Below are 27,849 nucleotides of genomic sequence, written 5' to 3' on the forward strand. Positions count from 1 at the left end.
TAATAAAGACTACAATTATGGGTTCACAGTCCACCAGCAGATCAGTTTTTCTCTCTTACCCTGCCACACACTATGTTGTTAACTATGCCAAACATGTGGCAAAAATTTCCATTAACTTCAAGATAAACTAGGACACAATGAAGATAAATCATCTCAAATTTGTCATATCATTTCAAAAAATACTCAAAAAGACCATTTTGAAAAGAAAAAACAGTATCTGACAATTTTAAGAATTACAGTAGATTGTAAGTTATATTCCTCCGTACTTATAAAGCCAACTGCAAAACTCGAACCCAAAGGGAAACCCAATAGTACTGATTTTTAAAAGAAGTCCAACTTGAGGGGGCTCCCAATGACCAGATCTTAATATGAACACTGAAATAAACAATGGAATGGAGCATGACATAAGAATAAAATAAGAATCTATAACTATGCTGACAACAAAACTACAAAATAAATGGGGTATGGGGGAGCTTTTTACAATTTTTTATTTATTTTATTTTTTACAGATGGATTCCAACTAGTACATGTACAAAGAATGATAGAAACACAGAATTTTACAACCACATTTTACAAAACACAGTCATTGTACAACCACATTAATAATAACTGATTCATCAATGGAAGCTAAAGCCATTTAGTCAAAGACTGTTAGAGAAAGGATAATGGAGTCTTGAGTGGAAGATTATGAAGAATATGGAGAGAGTCACCCTCCTCGTGGAAGGGCTGGCAAATAATAGACACATCAATTGTGAGGTCACCAGTGAGTAAACCCAGAGGAAAGTGACTCAGAAGATACCATTTTAACCAAATCGAGAGGCATTCTGCAAAATAACTGACCTTCTTTCTTCAAAACTACAGTGAAAATTGTCATGAAATATTAATGAAAGACCGAGGGATTGTTCTAGATTAAAAGTAATCAAAGAGATATAATAACTAAAATACAATGAGTGACGTTTTATTGGATCTGGAGCAGGAACAAAGCTATGGGAAAACATTATTGAGACAACTGGGTAATTTTGAATATGAACTTTATAATAGATTCATATCAATATTAAAATTTCTGAGTGTGTTGATTATATTGTAGTCATTTATGAGAATGCCCTCTTTCTTAGAAGACAGAAACAAGTATTTAGGGTTGAAGAGTCATGATATCTCTAATTCTTACACACTTTAGCAAAAAAAGTGTGTGTGTGCATATATGTATGTGTGAGACAGGGAGAAGGATAAGGAACAAGGGAGTAAGGGAGGGAGCAGAGGAAGGAAGGGAGAGAGACAACACACAAATGGGACAGATGTTAATAACAGGTGAGTCGAGGGAGGGTATATAGTATTCAATAAGATTCTTGCACATCTGTGTCTACTTAAAATTTTTCAAAATAAAAACTTAGAAACAAAAAAAGCAGTCAGAATTGAATAGTCCAACAACCTTCTTTTCTCCCTCCTTTCTTCCATTCCTTCCTTCCATTCTTCCTTCCTTCCAGAGTAAGTTTCCTGACCCGCTGAATTTATGGGGTATAGGCAAGGAACAGGGTGAGGAAAAATTCCAATTCTTCTCTGTAATATTAAATTCCTTGATTCAATCTATCAAATACCAGGCCATCAGAATAGGATGGGTGTAGGTTGTTAAAAGACACAGAGAAAGGCATCACCAGTTTACTATTACTATACCCAGCATCGAAACTTCATTACATTTCACTAAAGAGTGCATAGAGGTCACATACCTTGCCCCACCAAAATATCCATCCTGCATTTTTCGGAGTGCTGCCAGGATACTTGAATTCAAGCTGGTTCCATCTTCATCTTAAAGAGAATTTTAAAACAATCTTTGTGGTTTTAACTTTGAAATAAAGGAAATCCTTCAATTATTTCAAACCAACTTTCTGGTGGTAATGATACAAATGAGACAATCCTCATTGACCATTCTCTATTTCAACAATTCATCTGAGAGCCAATAAAGCTGCAGAATGGGAGATGGTAAAGGATGATGACCAAGAGATGAGACTTCCTCAAAAAAGATAGTATCTTATTTATTATAAGTACTGGGCACATTGCCTGATTGCAGAGCACGGAATGATTACTGAATGCTGACAAGAATAACAGCAACAATTTGTTGAATGCTATGTGCCAAGTACTGCGCTGAACATTTCATGTATTATCTCATCCAATGAGCCTTGGTTTATGTGCGTGTATGTGTGTAGGCATAAAAAATATTTAGAAAGCTAACAACTATCTGATTTTATGTGAATGGGATTATACTACACATACTCTTGTGATCCAATTTTTCTAACTTATTCTTTGTAAAAGCTAAAACTGATTCCATAAGAGACACTTCAGTTCAGTTCAGTTCAGTCACTCAGTCATGTCCGACTCTTTGCGACCCCATGAATCACAGCACGCCAGGCCTCCCTGTCCATCACCAACTCCCGGAGTTCACTCAAACTCATGTCCTTCGAGTCGGTGATGCCATCCAGACATCTCATTCTCTGTCGTCCCCTTCTCCTCCTGCCCCCAATCCCTCCCAGCATCAGAGTCTTTTCCAGTGAGTCAACTCTTCGCATGAGGTGGCCAAAGTATTGGAGTTTCAGCTTTAGCATCAGTCCTTCCAATGAACACCCAGGACTGATTTCCTTTAGAATGGACTGAGACACTTAGACTGTTGTATTATAAGCAACACTGTGATGCGATTTTTCTACTATTTCCTTAGGATAAACTCTTACAAGTAGAACTGTTAGAGCAAAGGAAACACAAAAACTTTTATAAATTGCCAAATTACACAATAAAAAAGTTGTGCCAATATTTCCACCATCAGTATATAAAGTGATTGTCTCCCCACATCTATAACAATAAGGGCATTGATAATCTTTTTAATTCTTTCTTATCTGATACATTAAAATGACATTGTTTCAATTTTATTACTAGTAAGATTGAGCATGTTTTCACATATATACTGGCCATTTGTATTTCTTTTATGAATAGCTGTGCATGTTCTCTTCCCTTTTGTTTGCTATTTGGAAACTTAAAAAAATTTATTTATTTTTTTAATTTGTGGAAAATTGCTTTACAATTCTGTGTTGGTTTCTGCCATACAACAATACAAATCAGTCATTATTTTATATATATATATATCCCTTCCTTTCTGAGCCTGCCTCCCCTCCCCCCATCCCACCCTTCTAGGTCATCACAGAGTGCCAGGCTGGGCTCCCTGCGTTATATAGCAACTTCCCACTTGCTATCTGTTTTACACATGGTAGTGTGTATATGTCAATGCTACTTTCTCAATTTGTTCCACCTTCACCTTCTCCCACTGTGTCCACATGTCATTCTCTACTAGGTTCCTCAGTACCATTTTTCTATATTCCATATATAGGTGATAATATATGATGCTTGTTTTTCTCTTTCTGACTTACTTCACTCTGTATAAGAGACTCAAGGTTCATCCCCTTCACAACAACTGACTCAAATTTGTTCCTTTCTATGGCTGAGTAATATTCCATAGTATAAATGTATCATAACTTCTTTATCCATTCATCTATCGATGGACATCTAGGTTGCTTCCATGTCTTGGCTATTGTAAATACGGCTGCAATGAACATTGGGGTGGGTACGTGAGCCTTTCAGAACTGTGGTTTTCTCAGGGTATATGCCTAGTAGTGGGATTGCTGGGTCATATGGTAGATTTATTCCTACTTTTAAAAATGAATCTCTATATTGTTTGCCATAATGACTGTATCAGTTTACATTTGAGGGTTCCCTTTTCTCCACATCCTCTCTAGCATTTATTGTTTGTAGATTTTTTGATGATGGCCATTCTGACTGGTGTGAGGTGATAGCTCATTGTAGTTTTGATTTGCATTTCTCTAATAATGAGCAATGTTGAGCATCTTTTCATGTGTTTGTTAGTCATCTGTATGTATTCTTCAGAGAAATGTCTGTTTAGGTCCTCTGCTCATTTTCTGACTGTGTTGTTTGCTTTTCTGATATTGAGCTATATGTGCTGTTTATATATTTTAGAGATTAACTCTTTGTCAGTTGCTTCATTTCCAGTTATTTTCTCCCATTCTGAGAGTTATCCTTTCATCTTGTTCATAGTCTCCTTTTCTGTACAAAACCTTTTAAGTTTAATTAGGTCCCATTTGTTCATTTTTGTTTTTATTTCCATTAATCTAGGAGGTGGGTCAGAGAGAATCTTGCTGTGATTTATGTCAAAGGGTGTACTATCTATGTTTTCCTCGGAGAGCTTTATAGTTTCTGGCCTTACATTTAAGTCTTTAGAAGTGTTCTAATTTTATTCTTTTACCTGTTGATGTCCAGTTTTCCCAGTACCAATGATTAAAGAGACTGTCTTTTCTCTGTTGTATATTCTTGCCTCCTTTGTCAAAGATAAAGTGTGTCCACAGGTGTTTGGGTTTATCTCTGGGCTGTCTAGCTTGTTCCATTGGTCTACAGTTCTGTTTTTGTGCAAGTACATACATATCGTCTTGATAAGTGTAGCTTTGTAGTATAGTCTGAAGTCAGGAATGTTGATTACCCCAGTTCCATTTTTCTTTCTCAAGATTGCTTAGGCTCTTCAGGGTCTATTGTGTTTCCATACAAACAAATTATTTTTTGTTCTAGTTCTGTGAAAATTTCCATGGTAATTTGATAGGGATTGCATTCAATCTGTGGATTGCTTTGGTAAGTATAGTTATTTTGAGAATATTGATTCTTCCAATCCAAGAACATGATATATCTCTCCATCTGTTTGTGTCATCTTTGATTTCTTTCATCAGTGCCTTATAGTGTGCTGCATACAGGTCTTGTGTCTGCTTAGGTAGGTTTTATTGGTAGGTATTTTATTCTTTTTGTTGCAGTAGTGAATTCAATTGTTTCCTTAATTTCTCTTTCCCATTTTTCATTGTTAGTGCATAGGAATGCAAGGACTTTCTGTGTATTAATTTTATATCTTGTGACTACTAAATTCATTGATTAGCTCTAGTAGTTTTTTGGTGGTGTTTTTAGGGTTTTCTATGTATACAAACAGTGCATCTGCAAACAGTGAGGGTTTTACCTCTTTTTCAATCTGGATTCCTTTTATCTCTTTTTCTTCTCTGATTGCCATGGCTATGACTTTCAAAACCATGTTGAATAATAGTGGTAAGACTGGGTACCCTTGTTTGTTCCTGACTTTAGAGGAAGTGCTTCTTTCACTTTTTTGCCACTGAGAATAGTGCTTGCTGTGTGTTTGTCATATACGGCCTTTATAATGCTGAGGTAGGCTCCTTCTGTGCCAATTTTCTAGAGTGTTTTTTTTTTAAATCATAAATGGGTGCTGTATTTTGCTGAAAGCATTCTCTGCACTGAGATGATCATATGGTTTTTATCTTTCACTTTTTAACACGGTATATCACATTGATTGATTTGCGTATATGGAAGAACCCTTGCATCCCTGGGATAAATCCCACTTGATAATGGTGTATGGTTCTTTTCATGTGTTCTTGGATTCTGTTTGTAGAACTATACTGAGGATTTTTGCATCTATGTTCATTAGTGATATTGGCTTGTAATTTTCCTTTTTTGTGGAATCTTTGTCTGGTTTTGGTATTAGCGTGAGGGTGGCCTTGTAGAATGGGTTTGGGAGTTACTCTCTCTGTGCAGGTTTTTGGAACAATTTGAGCAGAATAGGTGTTAGCTCTTCTCTGAACTTCTGGTAGAATTTTCCTGTGAAGGCATCTGGCTCTAGGCTTTTATTTGTTGAAGATTTTGATCCCAGTTTCAATTTCAGTGCTTGTGATTGGCCTGTTCATATTTTCTACTTCTTCCTGGTTCAGTCTTCAAAGGCTGTACTTCTCTAAGAATTTGTCCATTTCTTCCAGGTTGCCCATTTTGTTTGCATATAGTTGCTCACAGTAGTCTCTTATGATCCTTTGTATTTCTGTGTTGCCTGTTGTAGCTTCTCCTTTTTCATTTCTAATTTTATTGATTTTTCTCCCCATTTTTCTTGATGAGTCAGGCTAATAGCTTGTAAATTTTGTTTATCTTCTCAAAGAACCAGCTTTTAGTTTTATTGGTGTTTGCTATTGCTTCTTTCATTTCTTTTTCATTTATTTATGTTCTGATCTTTATGGTTTCTTTTCTTCTACTAACTTTGGGGTTTGTTTGTTCTTTTCCTAACTGCTTTAGGTATAAGGGTAGACTATTTGATATTACTTTGTTTCTATGAGGTAGGCTTGTATTGCTATAAACTTACATTTTAGCACTGCTTTTACTGCATCCCACAAGTTTTAAGTTGTCATGTTTTTGTTGTCTTTTATTTCTAGGCATTTTTTGATTTCCTCTTTGGTTTCTTCATTGACCTCTTGGCTATTTAGAAGCATATTGCTTGGCCTGCATGTGTTTGTATTTTTACATTTTCCCCCTTGTAATTGATATCTAATCTTATAGCAATGTGGTGAGAAAAAATGCTTGATACAATTTTCTTAAATTTACCAAGGCTTGATTTGTGACCCAAGATGTGATCTGTTCTGAAGAGTGTTCCAAATGCACTTGAGAAAAATGTATATTCTGCTGTTTTTGGATGGAATGTCCATAGATATCAATTAGTTCTATCTTGTTCAATGTGTCATTTAAAGCTTGCATTTCCTTATTAATTTTCTGTCTTGATGGTATGTCCATTGGTGTGAGTGGGGTGTTAAAGTCCCCCACTATTATTGTGTTACTGTTGATTTCCCCTTTTATAGTTGTTAGCATTTGCCATATGTATCAAGGTGCTCCTATGCTGGGTTCATATATATTTGTAATTGTTGTATCTTTTTCTCGGATTGATCTCTTGATCTTTATGTCTTATCCTTCCTCATCTCTTGTAATGGTCTTTATTTTAAAGTCTATTTAATCTGATATGAGTAATGCTACTGTTGCTTTGATTTCCATTTGCAAGGAATATCTTTTTCCAACCCCACACTTTCAGTCTGTACGTGCCCTTGGGGTCTGAAGTGGGTCTCTTTTAGACACCATATATAGGGGTCTTGCTTTTGTATCCATTCAGCCAACCTGTGTCTTTTGTTGGAGCATTTAATCTATTTAAATTTAAGGTAATTATTGATATGTATAATCCTGTTATAATTTTCTTAATTGTTTTGGGTTTGATTTTGTAGGTCTTTTCTTTCTCTTGTGTTTCCTGTCTAGAGAAGTTCCTTTAGTATTTGTTGTAGAGCTGGTTTAGTGGTGGTCAATTCTCTTAACTTTTGCTTATCTGTTAAGTTTTTCCTTTCTTCATCAAATATGAATGAGATCCTTGCTGGGTAGGATAACCTTGGTTGTAGGTTTTTTCCTTTCATCATTTTAAGTATATACTGCCACTTCCTCTGTCCTGCAGAGTTTCTGCTGAAAGATTGTTAACCTTATGGGGATCCCCTTGTATATTACTTGTTGCTTTTCTGTTGTTTTTTTATATATTTTCTTTGTGTTTGATTTTATTAGTTTGGTTAATATGTGTCTTGGTATGATTCTTTTTGGGTTTATCCTATATGGGACTCTTTGGGTTTCCTGGACTTGCGTGGCTATGTCCTTTCTCATGCTAGGGAAGTTTCCAACTATAATCTCCTCAAATATTTTCTCATATCCTTTCTTTTTCTCTTCTTCTTCTGGGACCCCTATAGTTTAGATGTTGGTGTGCTTAATGTCCAAGAGGTTTCTGAGACTGTCTCCATTTCTTTTCATTCTTCTTTCTGTATTCTGCTCTATTTCAGTTATTTCCACGATTCTATATTCCAACTCACTTATTCTTCTTCTGCTTCAGTTATTCTGCTAATGGTTCCCTCTAGTTATTTTTTATTTCAGTTATTATGTTGTTAATGGTTGATTCTCTGTTCTTTATTTCTTCGATGCTTTTGCTAAATGTTTCTTGTATCTTCTCAATTCATGCCTCCATTCTATTTATTTGTGCTTCCATTTAATTTCTGAAGTTTTGAGTCACATCTATACTATTATTACTATGAATTCTTTTTCAGGTAGACTGCCTATTTTCTCTTCATTTATTTGATTTGGTGTTCTTTGATCTGCTGCATGTTTCTCTGTCTTTTCATTGTGTTTAATTTTCTGTGTTTGAGGTCTCCTTTATATAGGCTGCAAGATCCTCTTACTTGTGGAGTCTGCTCCCATTATGTGGGTTTGGACCAGTGCTTTGTGAAGTTTTCTTGAGGGGGAGGGGACTGGTTCTTGTGTTCTGGTGGGTAGAGCTTTATGTTGTCCCTGTAAAGGGCAGTTTTGTGCCCAGTGATGTGTTATGGGACTTGGTATGACTTTGGGCAGTCTGTCTGCTAATGGGTAGGGTTGTATTCTTGTTTTGCTAGTTGTTTGGTGTAGGGTGTCTGATGTTGGACCTTGCTGGCCTTTGGGTGGGGCCAGATTTTAGTGTTGTGATGCAGGTCTTTGGGAGAGCTTTCACTGATTAGTATTCCATGGGGTTGGGAGTTCTCTGGTGGGCCACAATCCTGGACTTGGGTCTCCTACTTCAGAAATTCAGACCCGACCCCTTGCTGGAGCAGCAAGACTTCACAAGCCACAGAACACAGAAGGGATAAAGAAAGAAAGAAGTAGCAGAAAAAATAAAACCAACCTACAAACAAAAAAGAACAGGTAGACAAAACCCCAACACAAATGGTAAAAGCAACATTAATCAGACAGGAACACACAAAGAAATGCACAAACTCACACTCACAAAAAGAAAACAAATGAAAGAGTAAAGAGAGGAACCAAAAAAGAAGGGAGCAATCAAACCAATAAATGAAACCATAAGTGAAAACAAAGACTAAAAACTAGAGTAGCAAAAATGCAAAACCAAAAACATGGAAAAAACACAATATAATGAAAAGATGTAGAAATAAGAGGAAAATAAAATAAAATGAATTAAAAAAACATTAAAAAAGGAAAAAGTAAGTAAAAATTAAAAAAAGGATTAATAAAAGGAACAATGAAAAAAATATACATACATACACATAGAGAGATAGTAAGAGAACATTATTCTGTGATGTCAGTTGTCCTTACCACCCAATGTGCTCCAGTCCATCTGCCTACTCAGGAAATCCTCCAATATTTCTAAGAAGGTCTCTGGACCTGCAGTAGGCACTGTGGGGTCAGCTCCTACTTAGATCTGGCCTTATTCTAGCTTGTTCTTGCTTCCAAAGTCCCCAAAAGCCCACAGTCTCAAGTTAATTGCAGATATTTAATCCACTGCACCTGCTGCTGCAGGAATGAATTCCCTCCTCTTCTTTGGTCACATAGTCCCTGGTGCTCTGCTTTAGTTTTGGCCCTGCCTTTGCTTGTAGGCCACCCCCCAGAGTCTTTCCTACCCAGCCAAGAAAGGGCAAAGGCCCTAGTTTATTAAAGCTCACTTGTTCAGTCAGGCTAGGGAGAGAGAGGGGTATGGCAACCACAATTGGGATGAACAGGGAGCACCTATGGTGGTAGAGATCTGATGGATGTTGCTACATTCTGAGGAGGTCATGTGCTCCCCCAGCAGAACTGGCCCCAGGCTGTGGGTCCCTAGGAAGAACCAAGCTGCACAGGCTCCCAGGAAGTTGTGGGTAGTGACCTGTGCCTGTTCTTAGCTTGGCAGCTGATGTGGCAGCGATCATGCCTACCTCTGAGGTTGCAGACCCCAGCCCTGTCTTGCCCCTCACCTCTGGCACTCATGCCAGCCATGGTGGTGGCAGGTCTGTAGGCATGGCCCACCTCTGAGGTCTCAGATTGCAGCTGGCTCGTCCCACCTATGGCACTCATGAAGGCAGGGTCCTGCAGTCTGGAAGCTTGTGGAGTTAGAGGTTCTGTGGACTGAAAGGGTCCCTGCAACAATGATCAAGTCTTGCATCTCTGGCAGAACCAGGCTTTTCACTGGACTCATTCAGCTGTGTCATACTAGTCACCTCAGAGTATCTTCATGGCAGTCAGCCTTAGTCCTCTTCCTGGGGTCTGACCCTTGAACCCTGAGCCTCAGCACCCAGCCCCCAATTGCTGAGCTGGGCATGCAAACAACTTCTTGACTGGGAAGTATTGGCCGGCACTGATCTCTGTGCCAAATTCTCTCTGTTTTGTCTTCCACGAACTTGTTTCTGTGCTCTCCTCTGAGGTTCTGAAGCTCACCCTGACCCTGCCCATGAAGGGGTTTCTGAGTGTGAGAAACTTTTCCTCCTTCACAGCTCCCTCCCCAAGGTGCAGGACCTGTCCAATTTTCTTTGTCTCTTTATTTTACTATTGCCTTTATCCTGTTACTTTAGGTGGAGTCTAGCTTGCCTTTTTGGAAGTCTGAGGTCTTCCACCAGGCTTCAGCAGGTATTCTATAGGTGTTCCAGATGTAGATATATTGTTGATATATTTGTGGGGAGGAGGATGACCTCCATGTCTTCAGTAAAGTTCAGTTGCTCAGCCGTGTCCAACTCTTTGAGACTCCATGAACCACAGCACGCCAGGCCTCCCTGTCCATCACCAACTCCTGGAATCTACCCAAACCCATGTCCATCGAGTCGGTGATGCCATCCAACCATCCCATCCTCTGTCGTCCCCTTCTCCTCCTGCTCTCAATCTTTCCCAGCATCAGGGTCTTTTCAAATGAGTCAGCTCTTCGCATCAGGTGGCCAAAGTACTGGAGTTTCAGCTTCAGCATCAGTCCTTCCAATGAACACCCAGGACTGATCTCCTTTAGGATGGACTAGGTTGGATCTCCTTGCAGTCCAAGGGACTCTCAAGAGCCTTCTCCAACACCACAGTTCAAAAGCATCAATTCTTCAGCACTCAGCTTTCTTTATAGTTCAACTCTCACATCCATACATGACCACTGGAAAAACCATTGCCTTGACTAGACGGACCTTCATTGGCATATGCTGCCTAGGTTGGTCATAATTTTCCTTCTAAGGAGTAAGCATCTTTTAATTTCATGGCTGAAGTTGCCATCTGCAGTGATTTTGGAGCCCAAGAAAATAAAGTCTCTCACCATTTCCATTGTTTCCCCATTTACTTGCCATGAAGTGATGGGACAGATGCCATGATCTTCGTTTTTTTGAATGTTGAGTTTTAAGCCAGCTTTTTCACTCTCTTCTTTCACTTTCATCAAGAGGCTCTTTAGTTCCTCTTCACTTTCTGCCATAAGGGTGGTGTCATCTGCATATCTGAGGTTATTGCAATCTTGATTCCAGCTTGTGTTTCTTGATTCCAGCTTGTGTTTCCTCCAGCCCAGCATTTCTCATGATGTACTCTGCATATAAGTTAAATAAGCAGGGTGACAATATACATCCTTGACGTACTCCTTTTCCTATTTGGAACCAGTCTGTTGTTCCATGTCCATGTCTTACTCTTCTGATATCTTCACCCTCTCCTCTTGAAAACATTATTTGACAATCAGTGGTTAGTTCTCATCCATATAGACTGTTTGTAGATTTTTGAAAGTGGTGACAGGTACATAGGTAACCAATGCACAGAAGTTATTTGGTGAATCTTTATCTTCATTGCATTTTCTGGACAACTGCACATGGATATGATATTGGACATTCTTTATTCCTCTGGTCGAGACAGCTTCATTGAGCCTCGTGTCAATGCCTATATCTGGAGTTCCCATCTCCTTCATGGCAAATTTCCAGGTTTCTTTGAGTGCTTGAGGGGCATGCTTCTTGCAATACACTCCATGAATGCGCTAGTGAATGCTGATAGTATATTCTCTGGTCACCACCATTTGATGGTGGATCTGCCCTTCTTCTTCTCTCTACCCTTCTTTGCAGGAGCCATTCTTCTGGGCTTGGGTTGGGAAGCTCTTTTCCTATGTTTTAAATAAACTTTTCTTTTCCTCAGTTGATGTTCAAGGGCTGTTTATGCTTTGTGATTATTACCCTTTTCTCCATCATATGAATGGCAAATACTTCACCTACTTTATTATTTGTCTTTCAGCCTCAACCACACTTAAGTTTTGTACAAAATGTTTAGAAAAAAAGATTTAGATTTTCATGTTTTAAAATTTGTCAGTTTTTCCTTTTTGTGTCTTGCAAAGTATAGCCTTCTTCAGTCCAAAATCTCAAAAATATTCTACCATATTTTCTCCTAATACTTTTATAGTTTTTTCTTGTTGCTTAGCTTTTTAATCTAGTAAGAACTTAATTTTGGATAAAATGTAAGGTACAAGGCTAACTGAATGATTTTCTCAAATGTATTTATTTGTATTTTCACCTCTATTTGGATTGCTATCTTTATCATTATTATATTGCCAATGGATCTATTTTCTCTAATTATTTTTAGTTTTTTAAAGATCCAGTTATTCTCGTAGACTTTCTCTTCTATATGCAATATAGATTCAACTTGTTCATAAAAATTTGTCTCTTTATTTTAATTTGGAATTCACTGAATTGATAGATTATTTAATTTTTTGGGTGCTGTTAGAAAAAATTTTTTTAATTGGAAGATAATTGTCTTACAATGTTGTGGATTAATTTAATAAGAATTGACATCTAAAAAAAGAATAGATATCTTTTCAATATTAACTATTTTCATCTAGCAACATGGTATGTCTCACTAGTAATTAAAATCTTCTTTTATGCTTTTCACTAGCTTTGTAATTTTTTTTACATAATTTTATGCATATTTCTTATTAAGCTTATTCTTATATTATTTACTTTTTCAGAAAACTTGTCAATTTTTTCTAGATTTGTAAAATTGTACTTGATATTCTTTAAAAATTTTTAAAGCCTGTTTCATTTGTTTCTATACCCCCTTTCTCATTCTTATTTTAATTTTACTATCTATGTTTTTCTTGTTATTCTGAAGTCTACTTTATTAGATATTAATATGGCCACTTCTAATTTTTTATAATTAATTTTACATGGTATATTTTCCATTATTTTTATTCTAGTCTACCTATATTGTTACATATGAAGTGATTTTCATGGAGACAGCACATATGTGGGTCATTTTAAAATCTACTCTGTCAGTCTCAGTCTTTTAATGGGTGTATTTAGGCTATTTACAGTTAATGTAACTATTTATATATTAGGAATAAGTGTGCCATTTTTACTTATTGCTTTTTGTTTGTTCCTCTGTTGTTCTATTTTCTTCCTGCCTTCTAAAAAAAAAAAAGAATTTCCTTTTGATTTATCTATAGTGTTTTTACCTTATCGCCTTGTATAGACTTCTATTGTGGCTCAGCTGGTAAAGAATCTGCCTGCATTATGGGAGACCTGGGTTCAATCCTTGGATTGGGATGATCCCAGGGAGAAGGGAAAGGCTACACAGTCCAGTATTCTGGCCTGGAGAATTCCATGGACGATAGACAGGGACATGACTGAGCGACTTTCATTTTCACTTTCATAGACTTCTCAGTGGTTATTCTAGGTATTAAATAATATATAAAAACATCAGTTCAGTTCAGTCGCTTGGTCATGTCTGACTCTTTGTGAACCCATGGACTGCAGCACACCAGGCTTCCCTATTCAACAACAACTCCCAGTTCAGTTCAGTTCAGTTCAGTCGCTCCGTCGTGACCGACTCTTTGTGACCCCATGAATCACAGCACGCCAGGCCTCCCTGTCCATCACCAACTCCCGGAGTACACTCAAACTCATGTCCATCGAGTCGGTGATGCCATCCAGCCATCTCATTCTCTGTCGTCCCCTTCTCCTCCTGCCCCCTATCCTTCCCAGCATCAGAGTCTTTTCCAGTGAGTCAACTCTTCGCATGAGGTGGCCAAAGTATTGGAGTTTCAGCTTCAGCATCAGACCTTCCAGTGAACACCCAGGATCGACCTCCTTTAGAATGGACTGGTTGAATCTCCTTGCAGTCCAAGAGTCTACCCAAACTCATGTCCATTGAGTCAGTGATGCCATTCAACATTCTCATCCTCTGTTGTCCCCTTCTCCTCCCACCTTCAATCATTCCCAGCATAAGGGTCTTTCCAAAGGAGTCAGTTCTTCCCATCAGATGGCCAAAGTATTGGAGTTTCCACTTTAATATCAGTCTTTCCAATGAATATTCAGGACTGATTTCCTTTAGAATGGACTGGCTGGACCTCCTTGCAGTCCAAGGGACTCTCAAGAGTCTTCTCCAACACCACAGTTCAAAAGCATCAATTCTTCGGTGCTCAGCTTTCTTCACAGTCCAACTCTCACATCCATACATGACTGTCAGGAAACAACTAACAGGAGGCTTCCTGTGTGCTGTTTTGGATCTGTCAGGAATTCTCTGTTCCTTATTAATTCCTGAATATTCAGGAATTAAGAGGAGAGGCAAGTCTCTCCAGGGGGCTGAGGAATCCAGGCATTTCCTTCATTAGTTTTTCTATACAGTGATAAGTATCCTCTTCCTTTTTATGAACCATATGGTAAAAGTGACTATTTACAACTCTATCTCTTTCATATGGATGACCTTATGTTTCCTTGATAACTTGTAAGTTTTGATTTTATCTCTGCTGAAAGTAGCTATCTTGTAAGACAGTATAAATACCTACACAACGTTGAATAAAACGCCTTTGCTCCATCAGAGCGTTGGTCCCTGTGTCTTGCTTTCTCTCCCTCTCTCTCTTTTTCAGGCTAATTCCTGGAGCATAGAGGCTCTCTGGGTTCACTTTTCTACCCAGGCTTCTAAGACCCTCTCGAGAAGGCGCTCTGTGCCTTTACCCCACTGAGAGGGCGCCTGAGGCCTTTGTGAACAGAGCAAGCTCCGTGCCAGGGGCTTTATTGGCTTTCTGCATAAACCAAAGGATATCAGCCTCTTTCTCTCTCCTTTACTTTCCTATCGGTCGATTCCGGACCACCAGGTTCCAGTCCATTAAAGGACCAACACATACTACTGGAAAAACCATGGCTTTGACTAGATGGACCTTTGTTGGGAAAGTAATGTCTCTGCTTTTTAATATGCTGTCTAGGTTGGTCATAACTTTCCTTCCAAGGAGCAAGCGTCTTTAAATTTTGTGGCTGCAGTCACCAACTGCAGTGATTTTAGAGCCCAAAAATATAAAGTCTCTCACTGTTTCCATTGTTTCCCCATCTATTTGCCATGAAATGATGGGGTCGGCTGTCATGATCTTTGTTTTTTGAATGGTGAGTTTTAAGACAGCTTTTTCACTCTCCTCTTTCACCTTCATCAAGAGGCTCTTTAGTTCCTCTTCACTTTCTGCCATAAGGGTGGTGTATCTGCATATCTGAGGTTATTGATATTTTTCCCTGCAATCTTGATTCCAGCTTGTGCTTCATCCAGGCAGGCATTTTGCATGATGTAGCCTGCATATAAGTTAAATAAGCAGCATGACAATGTATAGCCTTGCTGTACTCCTTTCCCAATTTGGAACCAGTCTGTTGTTCCATGTCTGGTTCTAACTGTTGCTTCTTGACCTGCATACAGATTTCTCAGGAGGCAGGTCAGGTGGTCTGATATTCTCATCTCTTTAAGGTCTTCATAATCTGACCCTACCTTCCTTGCCCAATTTTGTTGATACTTATACTCCAACATGGGCTTCCCTTGTGGCTCGGCTGGTAAATATTCCACCTGCAATGCAGGAGACCTGGGCTCATTCACTGGGTTGGGAAGATCCCCTGGAGAAGGGAAAGGTTACCCACTCCAATATTCTGGCCTGGAGAATTCCATGGACTGTATAGTCCATGGGGTTGCAAAGAGTCAGACACGACTGAGTGACTTTCACTTCACATACTCCAACATGCAAGCTCCTCTCTATTCGTCTTGGCTTCTTCACTGTCCACTCACAAGTCAAGTGCATCCCTGCCTCTCAGCTTCACCCATGGTATTTTTTTTCCCTCACCTGAAGTGCCTTTCCTTCTTTTCTCCTTCCATATGAATACCACACATCCCAAAAAGCCTGAATAAGTCCCACCTAGTAAATAAATTTTCATTAACAATGTGATTACTGTCACTATAAAATACTAATCTAACGGTTTAGTAATTCTTTATATACTGTCTTGAATTGTTTTCTATTATTTTTGTGAATTAGCTTTGCCTCTCCAATTAGACTTTATACTTTCTAAAGAGAGTTCTGCCAAAACAGTAGTTATTAAGTGGGTATTTGATAATTGTCTTATATAAAGAAGAAAGACTACCCTACTTCCTCAACTCCAGTGCTTTTGAAGCACTTTAGAGATGTGGTCAAAATCCCTAAGTTTGCCTGGAGTTTCAATGATTTATGACAAAGGATTCTTCTCTAATGAAAAGAAATTCTATGTTCTTTGGCAGTACAAACAGGCTTTTGGAAGCAATAGCAGAGATACAGAAAGGAAACAGTGCTTCAGTATTGGCTCTAGTTCCTTCAGGAACGTAAGAGAACAATAAACCTCTCACTCAGTTTCAAGTAAGCAATGCCAGGAAGCCCAGCTATTAAAGAAAAGATAAACTGAATGCCTTTTTACTTTTCTCTGCTAGATTTATTTCTTCAGTTAGAGAAGCCTTGGAAAGAGAAGTCTGGGAATTCATCTACAAATTCTTGATGCTCCACTAGAGTGAGATTGTCTTTAAAATGAGTTTTATTAATAAAGTATCTGTAAACTGGCCTAGAAACCAATTATCTAAAGCAGCCCTAAACAAGTTATTCTATTACATATCTCGAATTATAGCTCTCAAACCACCTGAAATATTCTTGTGAATTGTTTTTTTGTTACATATTTATCCGAAAACATAAGCTCCATAGGAGTAGAAACCTCATCTACCTTATTCACCCCATGTATGCCTAGTGCTTTGAAAAGTGCCTGGTACAAAACAGAAGCTTAATAGACTGCTGAAAGAATAAATGACAAAAAGCAGCTTTCCAGTGACTATGATTTTGAAGGGCTAATCAGACAACTTATTCCAAAAATACATTCATTCCTTGCCTCATACAACCTTACCAAGCATGCTGTGTGAGATGGGGAAGGTGATGGTGGGCTGGCCTGTCATTCTCCAGCGGCTACAGAGATAGGAGAGGTCAGTTCTAAGCATTTCCACTATCATCTTGTTGTCTAGAGCCAGGTAGAATTGTTGCTGGTCTATAAACTAAGAAAAAGAAAAATAATAGTTTAGAATAATTAATCTCATAAATATCCAATAATATTTTAAAATACTCATATATTCATAAAGGTGTATAAGATATCACAGAGGCAACAATACCTCCAAATTTAATGCCTAATTCTTCCCAAAGTATCTGGTGGCCTATTAGTACCTCTAGTTGTCTTGGATATTTTTAGTGTGCTATAGTTAACAAAGTGTTTTCAAGTACATGATCTTCTTTAATTCTAACAACACAGTGAGGGCTTTTCTCCTTTTTAATAGAAAAAAAGTAAGGCCAAGAGACACTGAGTAGATTAGCAAAGTTATATGACTAGCAAATGGCAAAATCAGAGATAGAATCTCTGGTCCATTATTCTTTCATCTGTACTTCAGTGCACTATTTTAGATGTAAGATAATAAATGGGGAACTTAATCTTTCTTTCCAGAAAATAATTTCTACTCCTATACACATTCATAATAAGCCTTGCTACTGTAATACGGGTAATAAACATCATGCTAATAAACAATGTATCTCATGGCTAAAATAGTACTGACATTTTTGTTTAGAAGAGGATATAAAAAATTTCTAAGCATGTAAAAAGGGCCCATATCAAAAAGAAATAGAAGATCTAATTTGGTAGCTGAATATTACCAAAAAAGACTATATTTTGTTTATAAAGGATACAGTATTATATTTAATCTTTAATAAAGAGTACTCACTGCTTCTGCAATACCAAGGACTACTCTCAGTAGCCAAGTCACTTGGCATAGCTCTTTGCTGCAACATCAATTCAGTCCAACTCAACAAATATTTACTAAGCAGCTTAACGTGTACAAGGTCCCATGGAACTTTGACACTTTTCCCAACTCCAGTAAATGCTTTATATCTATAGTGTTTCTCTTTTATTTTCATTCATCTCAGTGCACATCAAAGCTCATTCCACCCACCTGTGGAGTGAAGGTAAAGATAGTTTTCCGAATGTCATAGAGTTTTGAAGTTCCAAGGACACCCATGTGTCTGTAGGGTCTTCCACTGAGTTTCATTCTACTGTTACATCCTGATATTGAATTGAGAAACGGTCAAGTTATTTTCAGTGCACAAATCCTACCAGCAAACATTTTTTGCATTAGTTTATGCTTCCTTATTGAACAAAATAAATTCTGTGTCTCAAAGTTAATGTCCATGTCACGTACAGGGCCATACTAAGCACCATGGGCTTTCCAACAGAAAGAATAGGCAGTTATCTGTGTTCTTAAAACAAATTATGCTCTTATAAAAAAGTCAAATCATCTACATGAGATAAGAACGCATATAAAGAGGTGGGAGGGGGGTTCAAGAAGGCAAACACATGTACACCCAGGGCGGATTCATGTCAATGTATGGCAAAACCAACCAATATAATACTGTAAAGTAATTAGCCTCCAATAAAAAAATAATAAAAATAAAATAAAAAACAAAAACAACAAAAAAGAAAGCATATAAAAATTAATAGTTCTATGAATGATAGAATGCTATTACCAACATTCATACATTGAATTTCCTTAAAGTTCATGAAAAGTACAAAAGCTATTCTAATTATCAGACTTACCAGTATAAACTATGCTTCAAGAAAGCTGAACAAAAACCTCCTCAGTTTAAAGACGGCAAACTAAACTGGAAAAAGTGAAATAAGAGTGCATCTTGATCTCCTTCAATAGCTTAGTACTGACACATTTTATTCAATGGGAGAACACATTTTACCCAAATAAACCGAGATATTTTAATATTCTTATATCTGATAGGAAATTTTGTGGACCCTTAAGTAAAATTTACTTTGCAGAGGAGCTATTTTGAAAACTGGAAAAAGGGGGAAGACTTAAACTATCACCTACAAAAGTAAGGCACAATTTTATTTAACTTATATGCAGAGTACATCATGAGGAACGCTGGGCTGGAAGAAGCACAAGCTGGAATCAAGATTGCCAGGAGAAATATCAATAACCTCAGATATGCAGATGACACTACCCTTATGGCAGAAAGTGAAGAGGAACTCAAAAGCCTCTTGATGAAAGTGAAAGAGGAGAGTGAAAAGGTTGGCTTGAAGCTCAACATTCAGAAAACAAAGATCATGGCATCTGGTCCCATCACTTCATGGGAAATAGATGGAAAAACAGTGGAAACAGTGTCAGACTTTGTTTTTTTGGGCTCCAAAATCACTGCAGATGCTGATTGCAGCCATGAAATTAAAAGACGCTTGCTCCTTGGAAGGAAAGTTATGACCAACCTTGATAGTATATTAAAAAGCAGAGACATTACTTTGCCAACCAAGGTCCGTCTAGTCAAGGCAATGGTTTTTCCCGTGGTCATGTATGGATGTGAGAGTTGGACTGTGAAGAAGGCTGACCGCCGAAGAATCGATGCTTTTGAACTGTGGTGTTGGAGAAGACTCTTGAGAGTCCCTTATACTGCAAGGAGATCCAACCAGTCCATTCTAAAGGAGATCAATCCTGGGTGTTCATTGGCGGGACTGATGCTAAAGCTGAAACTGCAATACTTTGGCCACCTCATGCGACGAGTTGACTCACTGGAAAAGACTCTGATGCTGGGAAAGGTTGGGGGCGGGAGGAGAAGGGGACGACAGAGAATGAGATGGCTGGATGGCATCACCGACTCTGTGGACATGAGTTTGAGTGAACTTCGGGAGTTGGTGATGGACAGGGAGGCCTGGCGTGCTGTGATTCATGGGGTCGCGGAGAGTCGGACACGACTGAGCGACTGAACTGAACTGAACTGAACTGATAAATATATACATTCTGTGTCTCAATATCTTGTATGTGTATATATACACATATGTGTGTACACACATTGTGCACATTCACACACACATCTACCTTATTTCCTTGAGTATAAGATGTCATTTTTTTAATACTTTAGCATTCTGAAATTAGAATATATCTGATAATTGATGTCTATGTTAAATGCAGTTGCATTTCTTTTTGTCTTTCAAAAGGCAATTATAATATCAATAACTCTTATAATGAGGAAATATTTCATTTATTCACACACATTTTTCCCTTTTATAAAAAAGGACAGCATGATACACATTGCTCTCAAACCCTTTTTTCCCGGAATATATATTAAATATCCTTTCATATCAGTACTAACAGAATTAGTACCACCTTTTTTGGGGGTGGGGAGCTGTAACCCATTTTTCTTAGGGATTTCATTTTTGTCTCCTCTTTATCTACGTATGCTACCTAACAAAAATGCCACTTTTTTAGTGTTGCTTCACTCTTAGGGATGGAACCAGGGAGCTATCAATGCCTTTGGCCATATTCCAGGGTTCACTCTATATAGCACACATTTTACCTGAGATTGATATCACAAGCAGGTTTATCTACTGTTCCTTCCATTGTGTTTCTTTTTATTGTATTACAGTAAAATATACATAAAATTTACCATTTTAACTGTTGAGTGACATTAAATACATTTGCAATGTTGTACAACTATCACTTCTACCCATCTTTAGAAATTTTTCATTTTCCCAAACTGAAACTATAACCATTAAACAATAACTCCCCAGGCTCCCCTCCTTTCAGTCCCTGGCAATCACCATTCTTTCTGTCTCAATGAATTTGCTTACTCTAGATACCTCATATATGTAGAGTCATACAATATCCTTTTGTGACTGGCCTATTCCACTTAGAATGTCTGAAGGTTCACCCATTTTACAGTGTCAGAATTTTATCCTTTTTTAAGGCTGAATAATACTCCATTGTATGCATATAACACATTTTGCTTATCTTTTCATCCATCAATGGATACTAGGTTCTTTTTTTCAAAATTGCTTATAGTATAATATACATGAAATTAAACACATGAACATTAAATATAAAATTTGATGAATTTTTACACAGAAACACACAACCTAAATCAGGATATGGAACATTACTAGCCCTGCATTAGCCTCTTTTCTGCCTGTTACTAGGTATTAATATCCTACTGGCCTCAAAGTTAACCACCATTAAAACTTCAAATACAAGAAAGTATTTGTCCATTTTTGAGCTTTATACTAATAGCATCATATATTATCTAGATTTTGTATATGGTTTCTTTCACTCAACATTGTGTCTATAAGATTCATCCATATTTTTGTACTTAGAATTAGTTCATTCTTTTTTGTTGCTATATACATTCAATGAATGAAGGCATCATTATTTATCCATTCATTTGTTGACAGACATTTGAATTTTTCCTCTAGTTTTTTGTTATCAATTAAAGTTCCTATGAACATTCTTGTTGTGTGGGAATTCCCAAAGATCACATCTAGGTTTGGTGATTCACAGGACTCAGCATCAGTTCAGTTCAGTCACTCAGTCGTGTCGGACTCTTTGCAACCCTATGGACTGCAGCACACCAGGCTTCCCTGTCCATCACTAACTCCTAGAGCTTGTTCAAACTCATATTCATCGAGTTGGTGATGCCATCCAACCATCTCATCCTCTGTTGTCCCCTTATCTAACTGTCTTCAATCTCTCCCAGCATCAGGGTCTTTTCCAATGAGTCAGTTCTTTGCATCAGGTGGCCAAAGTATTAGGGTTTCAGCTTCAGCATCAGTCTTTCCAATGAGTATTCAGGACTGATTTACTTTAGGATCTACTGGTTTGATCTCCCTGCAGTCCAAGGGACTCTCAAGAGTCTTCTCCAACACCACAGTTCAAAAGTAACAATTCTTCGGCACTCAGCTTTCTTTATAGTCCAACTCTCACATTCATACATGACTACTGGAAAAACCATAGCTTTGACTAGATGGACTTTTGTTGGCAAAGGACTCAGCATAAATCTATACTAATGGTAAGGTTTATTACAGCAAAGGGATACAAAGAAAAATCAGCGAAGAAAAAAGATGCATGGTCAAAGTCCAGAGGAAACCAGGCACAAGCTTGTAAGAGTCCTCTTCCTAGTGGAGTTGCGCAGCACATGTTTAATTTCTCCAGCATCATATTTTGACAAAATGTATGAAATGTCTACTAAGGAAGTTCATTACAGACTCAGTGCCCAGTGTTTGTTTTTATTAGGGGCTGGTAGCATAGGCACCCTCTGCCTAGCATGTACCAAAACTCCAAACTCCACCTTCTGGTCTCTTGGCCAAGGTGTCTTTTTCACAAGGACTCTACACAGCAGAATGAGATCAACCTGCCATATTGTTCTCAGTTATGTCTTCAAGGGTCTTATACTGAGCAGATAAAACAAATCCATCACCATAAACAAATACCTTCAAAAGCCAGATGGTTTCCTCCTTAAGTTCCCATTATTATTATTTTTTTTAAACTAGCTTGAAGTTTTTGAAACTTGTTGTGCTTGAATCCAGGCACAACACAAGCCTGGTCAGTAAATTGAAGCTGACCTGAATGCCTTCCAGAACTGAGGCAGTGCCAGGATAGTCAAGGCTCACTGACAAGTACAATGCCAGAGGGCACGTGCAGTATCATTGGACAAAAATAATTTATAATCATTAGGGCATCCCAAGGAGGACATACATTAATTAGGCAGTTTCAGTTCAGTTCAGTCGCTCAGTCGTGTCCGACTCTTTGCGACCCCATGAATCACAGCACGCCAGGCCTCCCTGTCCATCACCAACTCCCGGAGTACACTCAAACTCATGTCCATCGAGTCGGTGATGCCATCCAGCCATCTCATTCTCTGTTGCCCCCTTCTCCTCCCACCCCCAACCCCTCCCAGCATCAGAGTCTTTTCCAGTGAGTCAACTCATCACATGAGGTGGCCAAAGTATTGGAGTTTCAGCTTTAGCATCAGTCCTTCCAATGAACACCCAGGATTGATCTCCTTTAGAATGGACTGGTTGGATCTCCTTGCAGTCCAAGGGACTCTCAAGAGTCTTCTCCAGCACCACAGTTCAAAAGCATCAATTCTTCGGCGATCAGCTTTCTTCACAGTCCAACTCTCATATCCATACATGACCATGGGAAAAACCATAGCCTTGACTAGATGGACCTTTGTTGGCAAAGTAATGTCTCTGTTTTTTAATATGCTATCTAGGTTGGTCATAACTTTCCTTCCAAGGAGTAAGCATCTTTTAATTTCCTGGCTGCAATCAGCATCTGCAGTGATTTTGGAGCCCCCAAAAATAAAGTCTGACACTGTTTCCACTGGTTCCCCATCTATTTCCCATGAAGTGATGGGACCAGATGCCATGATCTTCATTTTCTGAATGTTGAGCTTCAAGCCAACCTTTTCACTCTCCTCTTTCACTTTCATCAAGAGGCCTTTGAGTTCCTCTTCACTTTCTGCCATAAGGGCTATTTAGGTTAACAGAAACCCTAATGTGGCTGATCTCCTACTGTGAGGCTTCCCGCCTTAGTGTTTTCAATCCAGTCCAAAAAATTCAGTTCAGAATTTGGTTTCAATGGGACTGTTTTCTGAAGATAGCTGGATCCAAACAATTTTGTTTTTTCAGGACACCAGTTCATCTGCCTTGCAAATGTAGATGACATGTGGAGGTGCTGAGTGGAAGGTAGAGGAGCTGGAGCCATCCCCTGCTGTCTCATAGTTAGCTGTCAGATCTGACTCTGGGATTAGCAGTCAATTTGAATTCAAAGCACTCCCAGCAGCAGGGAAGACAACACATGCTTTTATTAAGGAGAAGAGGAAAGCTTCCAGGAATTTCAGAATTTCCAGTTCTAAAAATCAAAAGTCATTAATACCCTCATCCTTCACTCATGCCTTCTCAGGTGTTTTTTCTCCACTGTTACAAAATCTGTGTGTCCCATTTAGCAGTTACAGTGTACAATCATCCTCTCCTCTCATCCAGACCTTCTGTCTAGAAGATTTGCATGTAAGAAGTTTAAAAGCATTTTCAAAGGCAAACATGTTAAAATAACTTAATCAGAAAGATATACCATGTCCAGGAATTGGTTAAGATGAAATTCTGAATTTTCAAATGTTTTAAAATTGAGTTTTCATACTTATCATTCCTTTAACTCTGATCAATTATCCAGTGAGCAGCCTAGAAAAGAACATTCTTTTTATGAGGACAGCTACATTTAATAAACATACTGCCTTATTTAGGTTTATGTATCAGGGGGAAGGAGAAGGAAGTAGAGTCAGGCTAACAGTCTATTTTAAACTGTAACTAATCTAGAAAGTCAAACATGATCATCAACAGCAGGGACGCAGAATCAGTAAGGATCAAGTTTGATCTGAGAGTAATGGTGGAGGATGTCACATTTCCTATCATATGCCCTCCCCCAATTTGCAGCTTTCACAGAAATCACGTTAGGAATGTAATCAGCTTTTGTATTAGAAATATAGAGCCAATCAGAGGATCAATTTCAGATAGTCCCATCAGAAAATAAGACTTTTCCCTTGGCCATCTGCAACTCAACTGACTCAAATGGTTCAGCCAGCATCAGGGGTTGTTTTACAATTTAGGATCGTAAGAAGGGCGATTCAAATCTAGAACAACCCAAGTCTGAATTCATTTAAACCTCACATAGTTCATTTAGAGTTCATTTAGCCTGTGCCTGCTTTCAGTTCAGCACATCTGGTGCTGATGTGGGAATAGTCTATAGCAGACCTTATCAGGTTTCAGCTGAGAGTCAGATTCACAGAATTAGAATCTGTAAATTTAGGATGCCAAGAGAACTTTTCTTAGGCAGTAGCAAAGCTGAGATGGTACAGGGCTGGTCAACCACTGTTTAAGTACAAGTCCAAGTCCAAGTGACAAACAAGGCTCTCCCAGGCTCTTCTTATTGTGCCTTACATTCCCAAATTAACACAGTCAAAAATGTGCACAAGACGATGAAAAAAAAAATCAGCCTCTTAAGGGTTACACATTTGATTTCACAACTAAAAACTGCTTTTTAAACTCAAAAAGTGCATTTTCATCTGAAGACTGCCTCTCTTTTCATGTTGTCTTCCTTTTTCTCGAAACTCCAATAGTAAAAAATGATAGCAAAAATCATTAGCTATGGAGACTAGTTTTATTTCCAATACTCAAAGACTTTGAATTCCAATCTGCTTACTGGTGGCAAAAAGCAAGGTAGTTGTATCCCACTGATGGTTTTTTTTTCTTTTTTCAATTTTTCCTGATAGAAATGATCCCTCTAGCTTTATGAGACTACAAGAATATAACATCTTACATCAGTGTCTATCATACACCCAGATGCAGTAGCCACAAAATACAAAGCCATTTTTAAAAGTTCCTCCTTTTCCCACTTTGCTCAAGTTTTCTCAAACCTTGAGCAGAAAATCCAGCATTTACAGGCTTACTGTTGTAGTTGCAGGGAGATCCCTGTTGAAATGTAGGAGTGGGGGTAGAAGGCTGTGGCAGCAGTGGCTAGAGTGTTTTTCTCCCTTTGATTTTTTGTTTATAAAATTTTGCTCCAGCTCTGGGAAGTGATGGGGCAATAGATGGGGAAACAATGGAAACAGCAGACTTAATTTTCTTGGGCTCCAAAATCACTACAGATGGTGACTGCAGTCACAAAATTTAAAGACACTTGCTCCTTGGAAGAAAAACTATGACAGACCTATACATAATATTAAAAAGCAGAGACATTACTTTGCCTACAAAGGTCCATAAAGTCAAAGCTATGGTTTTTCCAGTAGTCATGTATGGATATGAGAGTTGGACCATAAAGAAGGCTGAGCACCAAAGAATTGATGCTTTTGAACTGTGGTTTTGGAAAAGATTCTTGAGAGTCCCTTAGACTGCAAGGAAATCAAACCAGTCAATCCGAAGGAAAGTCAATCCTGAATATTCATTGGAAGGACTGATGCTGAAGCTAAAGCTCCAATACTTTGGCTACCTGATGGAAGAACCAACTCATCAGAAAAGAGCCTGATGCTGGGAAAGACTGAAGGCAGGAGAAGGAGACGACAGAGGATGAGATGGTTGGATGGCATCACTAACTCAATGGACATGAGTTTGAGGAGGCTCTGGGAGTTGGTGATGGACAGGGAAGCCTGGCGTGCTGCAGTCCATGGGGTCGCAAAGAGTTGGACACGACTGAGCAATTAAACTGAACTGTACTGAACTGAACATGGCTTGAAGTGAAGTGAAGTCGCTTAGTTGTGTCCAACTCTTTGCAACCCTGTGGACTGTAGCCCACTAGGCTCCTCCGTCCATGGGATTCTCCAGGCAAGAATACTGGAGTGGGTTGCCATTTCCTTCTCCAGGGATCTTCCCGACCCAGGGATTGAACCCAGGTCTCCCGCATTGCAGGCAGACGCTTTAACCTCTGAGCCACCAGGGAAGCCCAACATGCCTTAGTATCACCTTTATTTATGAAGGATATTTTCACTGGATATAGAATTATAGTATGGCAGTTATTTTCTCTCAGTAATTTATAAGTGACCTTCAGTTGTTCTGTGTAATTCATTGGTTTTGTTGAACAGTCAGCTGTACACTTGATCATTGTTTCTTTGCAAGCAATGTATGTTTTCTTAACTCTAGTTCTTATAAGATTTTCTCTTTGTCTTAGTTTCCAGTTTGATTATTAAATTTAGGTTTGTATTTATCTTGTTCACATATTTTTAGCCCTTTTGAATGTTTAACTTGATATCTTTAGTAATATTTGAAAAACTTGTATCTCTTCAAATAGTTCCTGTTCCATTCTTTTCCTTGTTCTTGAACTCCAGAACTTTTCACTGTTTCTTAATACTCTTTTGATTTTCCATCCTTTTTCTATCCTTTTTTTAATGTGCTTTAATGTGGCTATTTTATACTGATTTACTTTTTGGTTCATTAATCCTCTCTTCTACTGTCTCTTATGGTATTGATCTCATCTATTACATTTCTAATTTCACTTACTGTATTTTCTAGTTTTGAAATTCTATTTGATCTTTTTTTTTAATAGATTCTAGTTTTCTAGTGAAATTCATTTTCTAAACCTATTTTTGGAATGAATAGTTTATGAGTCCTGTCTGATAGCTCCCAAAATGTGCATTATATATGTTTCAAAAATATATTAAAATTTTAATTAACTTTTAGTGTAGTGAAATATACATATAACATTAAGTTTACCATTTTAAACATATAGTTCAGTGGCATTAAGTGCATTCACATTGTTATGCAACCATCACCACATCCATCTCCAGGAGTTCTTCATTATCTCAAACATAAATTTTTAATCCACTGAATAATAACTCCTCATTATGCTCTTCTGGCAACCACCCTTTGATTCTTTGATAGCAGTCACCATTCTATATTTTGTCTCTATATTCTGTATTTTGTCTGACTCCACTAAGTACCTCATACAGGTGGAATCATACATATTTATCCATTTTTATCTTGTTTACTTCATTTAGTATATCTTTAAGGTTCTATGTTGTGGCATGTGTTAGGATTTCCATCCTTTAAATAAAAAGATGAATGATATTCCTGTATACATTATGTGTATACACACACACACACACACACACGCTTATCTATTCACTGTCAATGAACATTTGGACATTAGTGAATAAACATCTATTTGAGTTCCTGTTTTTCCTTCCTTTTGGTAGTATATGCAGAAGTATCGGAGAAGGCAATGGCAACCCACTCCAGCACTCTTGCCTGGTGAATCCCATGGACAGAGGAGCCTGGTAGGCTGCCGTCTATGGGATCACACAGAGTCAGACACGACTGAAGCAACTTAGCAGTAGCAATAGCATGTAGAAGTATATATAGAAGTACATTTGATAGCAGGAGTCGGACACAACTGCGCGACTTCACTTTCACTTTTCACTTCCATGCATTGGAGAAGGAAATGGCAACCCACTCCAGTGTTCTTGCCTGGAGAATCCCAGGGACGGGGGAGCCTGGTGGGCTTCTGTCTATGGGGTCACACAGAGTCGGACAAAACTGAAGTGACTTAGCAGTA

The 27,849-nt window shown here is 38.2% G+C and overlaps 1 protein-coding gene and 1 pseudogene across 5 annotated transcripts in view; both read right to left on the minus strand.

Annotated features, from left to right (window-relative positions):
• Nucleotides 1-27,849, minus strand: part of PHKA1 (phosphorylase kinase regulatory subunit alpha 1) — a 167,226-nt gene that overhangs the window by 57,741 nt on the left and 81,636 nt on the right. For all 5 annotated transcript variants that reach the window (XM_055393889.1, XM_055393888.2, XM_055393887.2 and 2 more), the window contains exons 15-17: nt 17,929-18,038; nt 16,842-16,986; nt 1,725-1,803 (exon numbers count right to left, since the gene is read on the minus strand). In XM_055393889.1, coding sequence (XP_055249864.1) covers nt 1,725-1,803; nt 16,842-16,986; nt 17,929-18,038 — 334 coding nt within the window. The remainder of the gene's footprint in view (nt 1-1,724; nt 1,804-16,841; nt 16,987-17,928; nt 18,039-27,849) is intronic.
• On the minus strand, nt 9,042-16,827 carry LOC148773335 (large ribosomal subunit protein eL31 pseudogene; annotated as a pseudogene).

The sequence above is a fragment of the Moschus berezovskii genome, chromosome X (genome assembly GCF_049115385.1).
Source record: "Moschus berezovskii isolate FMDL1 chromosome X, NW_MosBer_1.0, whole genome shotgun sequence".
NCBI classification, from domain to species: domain Eukaryota; kingdom Metazoa; phylum Chordata; class Mammalia; order Artiodactyla; family Moschidae; genus Moschus; species Moschus berezovskii.